At 35.8% G+C, this 12062-nt stretch overlaps 1 protein-coding gene across 1 annotated transcript; it reads left to right on the top strand.

Moving 5' to 3' along the window:
- Nucleotides 1-5872: 5872 nt before the first annotated feature.
- Nucleotides 5873-11841, top strand: LOC149830478 (non-specific lipid transfer protein GPI-anchored 14-like). Its single transcript, XM_090016544.1, has 3 exons — nt 5873-6336; nt 6818-6922; nt 11595-11841. The coding sequence occupies exons 1-3, from the start codon at nt 5997-5999 to the stop codon at nt 11729-11731; spliced, it is 582 nt and encodes a 193-aa protein (XP_089872670.1). The 5' UTR covers nt 5873-5996; the 3' UTR covers nt 11732-11841.
- Nucleotides 11842-12062: the final 221 nt, after the last annotated feature.

Here is a 12062-nt window from a genome sequence, read left to right as displayed (position 1 = left end):
GCCATTTTCCTGCTTTTTAGTGTATATCTTAGTTCTTATTTCCTTTTCTTTCTGGTGGTTTTTCCTGAGCATTATTAAAACCAAGCTGGACACTATCTCTAATCTTCGAAACCTGACTTTTTGTTTTCTGAAAGAATTTCTGCTAAACCTGATTGAACCCAACAATTTCCTAAAAGAACCCACAATTGTGACTTGCTCATATCAATCAAAATCAATCACTGAGAAGCATGTTAGTATTTATTTCAATGCATGTGGCCTAGTAGATTCCACCATTAAATATCATTTAATTTTTTTGGATAAACAAGTTTGGGGATAACCCAAGTGGAGTTGGAACCCCGAGACCCCTTGGTTATGATAGTGCAAGTCAACCATCCAGCTACCCATTCTACCCTCATTACAAATCTGCTTAATTGATTTCTAGTAAGCCTGGGCAAATAAAAAATTGTATAAAAAATTCATACATGGCTTGAAAAGATTAAAAAAAAAATGAGAGGCACTGAAAATGAATTAGTTAAACTTATGATTTTTCTCAACCTGAGAAAGAATAATGCAAATTGATAACCAGATTGAAAATCTAGACCCAAGTAATAGCATTTGTTCCAGCTCATAAGATATATTTGGATCTAATTTGAGCAAAAATCTAATCCATATGAAAAAAATAGGGTATAGTTTTTTTCCTTTTTTAAATAAGAGATGAAAGAGAGCTTTAAGTGCATAGAGATTGGTTAGTTTTCTTCTGTGGAATCTGCATTCATTTATAGTTTTTCAATTGATATTTAGAACACTCTTCTCTTGATTCTCTTCAATTTGCATAACCTATAGACAGTAACTTGGAGCCATTGGTTTTTCAACCAAATGCAAACCTGTATGTGCAGGTGTGTGTGTGTGTGTGTGTGTGTGTGAGAGAGAGAGAGAGAGAGAGAGAGAGAGAGAGAGAGAGAGAGCTCCCGTAAGGCTGTCAATGGGTTGGGTTTGTATTTAGTTATGGTGTCTATGGTGATACGAGCGGACATGTAGACACGGACACTTACACATAGGATGAATATTATTAATGTTTTTAGTTTTATTTTAATAAAAATATATTTTTATATTAAAATACTAAAAAACAGTTTTTATTGATTAACAAATTAAAAAATTCCGTCTCTCCCTCTCCGGTGAATGAGCGGAGGGCTGTCAATGGCTCAATACCTGACCATTAGTGTATATACCCAAACCCTACCATATAACAAATCGACTTTTGCTGGATCACAAAAATGAAATCCCAAACCCAAACCCAAACCCGCAAAAATCTCATTAATCAACTTTTACTGAAAATACATATAAAATATTCAGAGTCGGGTCGGATACCCAGCAAAAAATCTGAGTCATGTCCGGCACCCAACAAAAATCATAACCCAAACACAACCCACATATTGTTTGGATCGGGTTTGAGTCAACCCGAATATTATCCAGGTCTGCATCTTTCATGCCCATACCCAAAAATTCGGATTGGGTACTCAATACCTATGTCACAAAGACACATGGACACGAGAGAGATATATTAACATGAATGCACATTTTGTATATGTGAACTGTAACAAATGTTACACGTTTCAGTATGATATACATACATGGGAATCAGACAATCATTCTTTCTCTTTATGTGTAACCATAGTGACAAAAGTAAAAAAAAAGGCAAAATATCGTTTTTTAAAAACTCGCAAGAATTTGAAATTTTTTCATAAACCTCGCATTTTTAGCAAAAATCTCATCAATAAAAAAATAAATTGAAAAATATAAAAAAATAATTTTTTATAAAAAATATTAATAAAAATTATTTAAAAATAAAAACACATGGTTTTTTCATGACAAATAAAAATATTGCGCTTAAATAAGGGTATTTATGTTTTTTCATAAATTTTACGATATTTTGAAAATCTCACGAGAAATTATCGTGAGATTTTCATAAATATCGCGATATTTGTCACTATGTGTGTAAACTAATTAGTCCTGTCAAGCAATAGATAAGGACGAAAACTTTTTATTGTTATTGATAACGCCCGTGAACCCCAAGGAAAAACAATCCATTTGTTTAATGTAAAACGATGCTAATCAATGATAGAAAACGATTTCCACATTCCCTTGGACAAGTGAACATCTCCCATTAATTATTTTGCTTAGGGAGAAAGAGACAAAGGAAAATGAAATTCCAGCGAGGAGGATAAAGACGACCTGGATGTGATAGGTGAGAGGGATCAGCCCACACCGCTATCACAATCTCACGATAATATCGTGAGAAACTACCTAAAAGTTAAAAGGAGTAATTTACTCATGATATTTTCAAAATATCACAGTTTAAACATGATATCTACATTTTTAATGGCTATTTATCATGAAAAAAACCCTGTGGTTTTTATTTTTAAATACTTTTTTGAATTATTTATTTATTTTTTGTTGCCAAAACTTAAAACATGAGATTTAAAAAAAAAAAAAATCAAATTCTCATGAGTTTTTGACGTTTTAAACGTTTGTCACTGGCACACACAGCACACCCGACAAGCTGTTTGTCTACTTTTTTTTTTTTTATTTGTTCAAAGAAAGCTGTTTGTCTACTTTCACCAGTAGTCCTAGACTCCTAGGGTTTGTCCCTGCACCTTTCACTCTTTTGTCTCATGTTGCTTTGCCCTAGAAGCATTATTATTATTATTATTATTTTGTTGAGATTGCACAAAGATTTGTGCATTAAAACCGACTCCATCCCCCCCCCCCCCCCCCCCAGGTCCTTCTCCACGAGATGGAGGGTGATCGGGTGCTTAACGCACCAATATTTGTGCAATCATATTGCACCTAATCTTTTCGCATTAAGCACCTAATCACCCTCCATCTTAGAGACAGGCCTGTCAGTTGTGGGATCCAAGGCGGGCAATCAAGTGTTTAATGCACAAAATTTGTGCCATTGCACTTGATCCGGACTCGTTGGCAGCTAGGTCAAGGAAAAAAGCCTCCTTCATCAACTGCACATTGATAGGCATTGAATGATGAAACCCTTGCCCTACTAGAGAGTACCTTGGGCTTCAACCTTGTGGCAAGGGATGCTCTTTATGGGTTTTTTAACTTGTGATGATGTCTGGTCAATTTTGTGACATTCACGAGTCGTCCTTATTATATATTATTATTATTATTTTTATTTTACTGTTTGTTTTAAATTTTTAATCTTAGTTTATGGGTAAGAAGTTCACGTGAGAGGATTTATGAGTGAAATAAAAGTCATGAAGTATTTAAGAAATGATTGGATGGATGAAGCAGCATTTAAAAAGCATAAGAGAAATCCAGTAAGAAATAACAATTAAAAAATTAAGAGATGACCTAAATATATAATGAGAACTGAACATATTAGGCCCCATTTCTCATTGTTTTAAGTGTTTTATGATAAATCTAAACTGTTAGATGCGTTTAGCACGATCGATTTAGTCGCATTAGACTATTAGATCATGTTTTTTTCGACAAAAAAACATGTTTTTTGTAAATCAAGAAAAACTGATACCTTTATAGCCATTGATTTTGGATCACCAGAAAAACCTGTATACAGGTCAGATTCCAACAATCCAAAAGCTGGTTTCCACTAAACAAAACCTATAAATCACATCCACCGTGTTAGATGTGAGAAAAAAATATTGAAACTATAATTTTTGAAAGGCATAACGAGACCTAGCTAAAAAAGGAGGCTTAAGCAACAGGTTACTTATATAATTGCAACATGTATTGTTACAATACACTTTAAGGTACTTTTTAAGAAATATTGATGAGATATGAGAATTAGAAATATGGGCATTTCTAACACTTTTTTTGGCAAGTCCAAACACCTGGATGTGCTTAGCATGGTGAATTTGCTAAGAATCAACCATTGGATCATGTATTTTCTATGAAAAAATATGTTTTTTGAATGCTTGAATATTTATGAAGAATATTGGCCATTGATTTTAAAACCTCAAAAAAGCATATTTATGCATCAAAATAAGATGATTCAAGAGGGGGTTCTTATAAAACCAAGCATCTAGATCACATCCTTATTGTTAGATTCAAGAGAAAAGAACAAAAAATCCATGAAAATAGATGTTCACACATTAGTTCTCATTCTAGTGATTCAATAAGTATGAATTTTATAATAAAAGCATAAATTTCAAAAAAAAAAATCTTTTTTTTTATATATGAGAAAGACATTTAGGCTTTTATTTGGGAGTTAATGATGACATTAGTCATGAAATTGGTGGATTTGGCAACAACATCCTCACGAGTATGGTTAGAAATTCACCCATTTATAACACCATCTCCCTTCCCAACATCACTCCCATCTCGTCTCTCCTCCCAAAACAGTGACTCCAATCAAAGGAGACAGGATTTGGTGAATCCTCTGTAACTGCTCCCAACTATGGCTCCCAAACAGTCCTACAGTATCAAATAAGTTCAATTGTGTAAGTGTGTAGTTTCGTGTTTTAAAGGCAAACTTCTTTCATTTTCGGAATTGAGTTTCTCATCAGCTTTGAAAGCATGAAAAAATATGCAGGGCATGTTTGGCTTCTCCTTTCAAAACACAAATTAGAAAGTGACTCTCACTTTCTGACAGCTTACCGTTTTATGTTCGGCTGCTTATACAAATGAGATTCATTTTTCTCATTCAAATCAGAAAGTGAATCTCATATGATCCAACTGAACATGCCCGCAAGCAAGCTTTCCAGGAAGCCAGAGCTTCAGAGTTTTCCCTTCCATCATAAGGTTTTCCTACCAGGCCATCTAATCTGCATATGCTCCATACAATTATCATCTTATTGAACCAAGATTGACACGTAAATAATATATTTATTTTGATAGGCAAACTGTGTGGTTAGGCAGACCCTTACCAGTTTATTAAACTTAATCCCTTGAACAAAATTACATCACATTCCCCTCATTAAGGTGGTGTCAGTATTGGGTCCAATGAACCCTAAACGGAAAAGCAAAAATGTCCAAGATTCCTTACATGAACTCTTCATTGCCATAATGAACCAAACCCATGACACCGCCAAACTCTTCATAACAAACTATGACCATCCATTTTACAGCTGTAGATGCCGTTCATCTAGAAAATGAATATCATCAAAAGAAAAAATTGGGGGACCCATCTGGGTAGAGATCTTTCGTTTTCAGTAAGATGGACAAGTGCGGTGTAATTGCACAAAGTATGGCACCCCATCCCTCTGTTCAGATGAGCAACAACATTATAAAAGCAGTTTAAATCTTGTGGTGCTCACGTCTGAACTGGACAGGATGAATATGGGGGTAGCACACTATTTTGTGCAACTGGATCCTTGTTTCATATTCTCATCATCTGACGTGATGAGATCCATCTTACTTTTAATCTTAGTCGTCCAACTCTTCTTTTAGATAATCCAAGAAAAAAACATCCATCACCAATTACCGAGGAGGAGTATACCCCCCCCCCCCCCCCATCAACTTGGTGACATTCACAAGCTACCCTTACCAGATGAGCAGATCCTTTGTGGGCATCCTAGTCGTCCAACTAATGCTTAAATCAGTCCACATTCTCACTGGACGTAGATTGTAGACTAATGTTAGCCATACATATGCATCAGTTGGACAGATGGGACCAACATAGTGATCAACATAGACATAAAGGATAAGATTGTTTTTTATTTTTTAGGGGTATTGGGTGCCGTTCATCTTAGCAATAAATTTTGTCTTTATCAAAATTAAGGTCTTCAGGACGACCCTGGGTTGGAGGAACAGTGAGTTGACGTGCCCCTACTCTGTACACACTCCTTAGTAATAATACATGCACATGGCTGACTCCATAAATAAGTGTTATCATCACTACCACCATTGTAAAAGTCTACTTTTTTAAATTGCCGATTTGGTTGGTAGGCCGAAAGCAATCTTTTCTCTCTTTTTAAATTGCCCGTTTGGTTGGTAATCAGAAATCCATCTTTTTTTTCTCTCTTTCTCTTTCTCTCTCTAAGATCATGGCATCCAACAAGGTATGGGTTTGGGTGATGGTGCTTGGTTTGGGTTTGGGGTTGGGGTTGGTGGGTGCGGACACAGAAAGTGATAGGAAGGAGTGCACTCAACAGTTGAGTGCACTGCTTCCATGCTTGGAATATGTGCAAAGCAAGGCCAGCAGCCCTACCAAGCAGTGCTGCATGGCGATCACCCAGTTGATGGGAACCAGCAAGAAGTGCCTCTGCATCCTCATCGAAAACAGCAACAGCCCAAGTCTCGGGACGTTGGCCTTCAACACCACGCTCGCCGTCGGGCTCCCCGCCGCCTGCGGTGACGGTTCCGAGGATGTCTCCAAATGCGCAGGTAACTGACCATCTGTCCCCCATCATCATTGGATAGGTCCAGTAATCGGAGCGATCACCTTTGATCTTACAAAAAGTGGCTGACAGCATTGATTTTGAATCTTTGATTATCACAATAGCTAGCCAAATAAGTCATTTTTAATTGAAAATCATCTTTCTATATAGCTCATGATTTACTTTCCTTTCCATCTTCCTTTTTTTTTTTAAAGGCAAGCTGGGGTTTGGCAGACCCCTACCAGGTTTCGTTACACGATAAGAAAAACATTACAATGGTTTATATATCTTCCCTCGAAGACCAACAAGCCTTTTTTCTGTCTTCTCCGAGCAGCCAGCTGTTGATGGGAAAGCCTACGGCCCCTTTTTTGGCCTGCTTTTAAAAAGAAAAGTCTCATTGGAAGATGATCACATTGATTGCTATATGAAACACATAGTTTGCCTTTTATGCTCCTCTTGTCATGATATTATGGGCATCTTTTCTGCAGCTCTCTTGAATTTACCACCTGGTTCCCCGGAGGCTAAGGTTTTCCAGCAACTTGGTAATAGCACCACCAGCAACTCAACTGTCTCAGCTTCTCCAGCAACGCCCTGTAAGTTGTTTATCTTTTTCCTGTTTTGCTGAATCTGAAATCCTGATCTTAAGGTAAGGATACAGTTTTAACCATAGTTACCAGAGTAAAAAGTAGGCGCGAAAAGCAATGCATGAAATGCCAATAAAGAAGTGTGTTTAAGAAATGCTTAGATGCATGAAACATGAAATGTTTAGGAAGCATAAGGAGAAGCATACTATAAAAGAATTTATCAAAAAAGTGACATAATAATATATATAATTAAAATTTGTCTTATTTCCTTAACATATATAATTTAATGATACCTATATCTTATAATAACTATAATTTTAGGAAACATGGTGAAATTGTTTTTACACGAGGAAGACTTTTGCAGTGCCAAAGAAGTTTATTTTGATATTGAGAAGCAAACCTTCTATTTTTCATGTAAGGGTTTTTCTGAGAAGTTTTCAAAAGCCTGAAAGAAGCGTGTGGTTTCATACTTTTGAAGGTTTTAAGAAGCTTCTGTTAACCATGATTTCAACATCTCTTATGTCAGCTTGATTTATATGAAAAACTAAAAACAAACTACATATAGTGAAAAATCATTGTTTTTGCTCACTATTTATGTTTCTTTGGCATGTAATTGTTAGTTCTAGGAGTTGTGGGAACACCTGATTATCACTCTGTGTTTCATTAATGTTTAGTGTTTTTCTTTTTGAGCTTAGTAGTAGTAATAGCAGAAATAGTAATAGTAATCCTCTCTTAATCCCATGATGGCACTTTAAATTACTGCTGGAAGACTGGAAGGCAGTGTGACAAATTGAAAAAAAAGTGTGATATATAATTAAATATTGACCAAGATTAAATTTTCTAATTTGTAATTCTTTCCAAAGTTTTTTAAATTTTAATTATACCTTTTAGCTGATATTTTGCCAATAAAACACTAAAAAAAATTAAAGTTTTCCATTTTTATGAGAAGAAGTTGATGTTATTTTCCCATTTTAAATATTGGTCACTAATGCTGGAAGGTACACATCTCAAATAATCAGTGTGTATGGGTCAAAAAAGGTGTGTGGGACGCCTGAGACCCATATAAAAATGCTTGAAAGAGCCTTTCTGTGCCATTATGAACAGTCCCCACTTTTCCACATAAAGCTCAACGTTTCATACAGGTTCGTGATATTCCAGAAACAGGTCCAGTTTTTATGAAACGACATTTCAAGACCTGATGTTTCTATGGGACTGAAATAATGACCTGAAGTTTTTTCTTTGTTCGAAAGGCAAGCTGGGGTTAGGCAGACCCCTAACAGATAACTCTTAAGCCCCATGTGTCAGAGGGATTCGAACCTGGGCCTTCAACTTGGCACAGGACCTGAAGTTAATTTTATGGTTAAGATGCATGTGAAATATCATTTTTAATGAAATGACATTTGAGGACCTAACTTTTCAGCAAAACAATCAAATAAGGGCCTGAAGTTAATTTCATGGTCTTTTTTTTTTTTGAAGAAATAAAGCTGAATTTAGTTTCATGGTTAAGATCACGCAAAATATCATTTTTAACCTCTCCTTGAAAAAGTGAGTTTTGCTTATCATATGATAGGAGCAATCCGACAATTTTGTTAATTCAGACAAAGGTCCTCCTCGTTTAGCTATTCATCGAAAAGTTGGGTCTTGAGATGTCATTTCACAAAACATAGTTTTAAAGAGAGAGAACTGAACATATTAGGCTCAATTTTCTTGTTCTGCCCCATAGTTTTATGTGTTTTATGATAGGTCTGAACCATTATTTTTATGAGCCGGGGAAATTTGATTCAACCATTGATTTGGGATCACCGAAAAAACCTCTATACAAGTCAGATTTTGGTGATCCAAAAGAAAGCCAGTTCCCACTAAACAAAACCTATAGATCACATCTATGGTGTTAGATGTGAGAAAAAATACCAAAAAAACTATGACTTTCAAGGGGCAGAACGAGAAAGTGCGCAACCAAGAGTAAAGTAGGATAGGATTATTGAATCACCCCTAAGAAGATAGAACACAGAATAACCCTGAATAAAGAAAGTCCTTCCCCCTGGCCCTGGTTCATGGGTCCAGCCAATTACGAGCCCTTGTCTCTCATGGTACAAACCCACCTCACCAAGGCCTTAGCAAGCCACCATGGTGGGTGGTTGAGGAGAGCAGCCACCGTCCACAAATTACATAAAGACCGTGGGGTCATGGTGGAATGACCCAATGGACGGTGAAGATGTCAAATCACTTAAAGTGATTTGTCAGATCACCTGATGTGCTCTCGTGGTTGATGTGGAAAATCAGGCAACTGGGCCCGTTTGTTTCAAGGGACGTGCCTTTCATATGAACAGTGCTGTCATTGAGAATCTCCCTTAATCAGTGGGATTATCTTAGGATACCACTGCCTTTGGGGGGGGAGGTGCAAAAATAGCGGGGCCTGCATATTGGTGTTTCTTTTTTATCAATCATGGCATGAAAATATCCAAACTCTTACCAAAATGAATTGTTCTCCTAAGAAATTATCCGACCCATTTGTTTCATTCCTATGAAAGGGAAAGACTTTTCATGAGAAGGACACAAATTTTTAAAAAATCCTACAAGCTCGGTCTTTCTATAATAATGCTTTCATAGGAGGGAGGTACGAAAGGATTCACACGTGAAAAGTGGTAGGTGGTATGAAAAACTAGGATCCACTTGCATGTACTTTTCTACTATATGATGATTTGATGTTTGTTTCATTCACGGTGGGAAAAGAAAATAAAAGAATTGCCAAAGTTGCATGAAACAAATGAGGCTCCCATTTGGAAGTAAGAAAAAATGTTGCAAAAAAAAAGTTATGAGTGTTCATATAAATTTTTTTTTTCTGCATGTGACGTGAAAATAGATTGGAGAGAGAGAGAGAGAGAGAGAGAGAGAGAGATATGGTCGCATAAATTTTTTTCCATCTCTAGTGATGAAAAATTTCTTGGTGTTTGTTACATCCCAACCCAAGGAAATCCACTTTGCCTTAAAAGAGAGGCCTAGAAAGGCAAGTGCTACCTAATAAGGGGAGCTGTTAAGTCATTTTGACAGGAAAATATGTTTTCTGCATTTATTATGTGTCTCACATAACATATTTGTCATGGAGATATTTGTTTGAAAAAAGAGACCTTATTTTCTTAGGAAGGGGTACGAAACAAACACTCTCTTAGACTTTTAGAACTATTTTTAATGTTTTCTATCGTTTGGAGCAATTAAAAAACTATACCTTTTTCATTCTTATTTTTTTCTATCTTTTTTCCACTTCCAAACATGCTCTTAGGAAAAAGAAGAAAAGACCATTTTTGTTGGCGAATCGGGAGCAGATCTGGTCTAGAACCAGAAGGAATGCTCCTGCTTGCTTGTGACACGATTCCATTGATATGGTTCTTTTGAATTGTGCAAGGGAGTTTTGTTTTGTAAAGGCCCTACTACTTGAATTCCATATATTTATTATGTGAGAAAGTAGAGCATAATATGAACTAACAAATTGCTTGTGAAGATGTTAGGGAAGCTCACTTTATTGAGTGAGAACGATTGGTTGCATTCAAATGTAATATGGAATCTCATGCAAATGACATAATGAAATCTCATGCAAATGAGAGAATGAATCTCATTTGCACAGATAACCAAACATATGATTTGAAATCTCATGCCAATAAGAAACTGAATGTGATTTGAAATCATATTTGAAGTGACTGATTCCAAATCACATGGTGAAATATGTGATTTGAAATAATGACTTCAAATCGGTTCCATCACATGAGATGCTACCAAACACACACTTACAAAATTTTGGGTAATTTTGCATGTAGGTGCCTGACTTTTAACATAATTTATGTTTAGCCACCTCAGCGACAAATTTTTTTAAGATAAATACTACCTACTAAAGAAATTGTTCGTTGACAGCTTCCAATACATTTCATATCACTTGACTCTAGTTAACCCTTTAAATTGACACTGTTAACCTTTTTCTTTTCTTATATTCAATGACACTTTTATAGGTGAAAAAAATTGGTACCCTCGTGGGTATGGAACCCCCTAGTTGGAACTCATTGTGAGATGTTTTGACTAGATCAAATCTCATGGATACGTTCAACAAAGTCGAAATAGTAGGAATCTACTTTTGGATCTTACTTTTTCAACGTAAAAATACTATTTTATGAGGATTGAAATTTTGGTAGCAATTGATTTTTCAACTTCTGCAAAATCTTACATACATGTTGGAATAAGATGATCTAAACACGAATTTCTACCAACATCTAGAGGGTCAGGTGTTCAAAAAAATATTAAAAATATTACTGTTTTTTACTAAGCAGTTCTTTACCTAGAGGTAGCAAACATTAACCCCTTTTATAGCACCTTGTTTTTGTAGCCACAGTTAAGAGCAAAATAAGTAATTTAAAGTAAAAAGTAACATGTACTCATCTGAGCAAATTTTCAAAAAGCTGGGTGCTTATTTTGAATCTTTGAAAACCAAAGCAATGCATTGGGCACCCTTTTTAAAAATCTCTCTCTCCTTACCCAAAAAGTGGCAATGTTTTTTAAAATGTCATTACTTTTTTATATATTTTTATTGGTTTAATAAGTTGAATGCATCTGATGTTAAATACAATTAGTTTAATGTTAGATAAACAACAATAGGACAAGATGGTGAATGAAAGTTTTTTCCTTTTATTTACAGCGCCAAAAAGTGGAACTGTGACTGGTTCGCCGGCTAGCGGTTGGAGTGACCAAAGTGGAGGCAGATTGGCAGGTGGATGCCTTGTGCTACTGTGGGGCTGGTTCTCATTGTTTATCACCATGTCCATTTGGAATTGAAAGACCAAGAAACGAGAAAACTGCCTCACTGAATTATAAATCAATAACAAATCGATGGATTGAGGAGATTATTGAATTGAATCTTGTAATGAAATCATTTTTACTTCACTGAATTGAATCTCGTATTGATGCCTGCATGTAAAGTTGCTTGTCCTCTCTTTACTGTGTGAATCAGCCATATATAAATGCGTTGAACTCTGTGGATCTTGGTATTATGATACATGATCTTTTCAATATGTTTCACATTGAAGCTTGGTTGCTGTTGGTAATATTTCACTCGATCCAATCAATCAAAGTTTGATCCTCTCTGTGTGAGTCTACGTGTGTAGGG

This window comes from Nuphar pumila, chromosome 8, assembly GCF_984573655.1.
Source record: "Nuphar pumila chromosome 8, dmNupPumi1.hap1.1, whole genome shotgun sequence".
In the NCBI taxonomy this organism is placed as follows: domain Eukaryota; kingdom Viridiplantae; phylum Streptophyta; class Magnoliopsida; order Nymphaeales; family Nymphaeaceae; genus Nuphar; species Nuphar pumila.
Note: the sequence above shows the minus strand (reverse complement) of the source record. Positions and strands in the feature narration are given on the sequence as shown.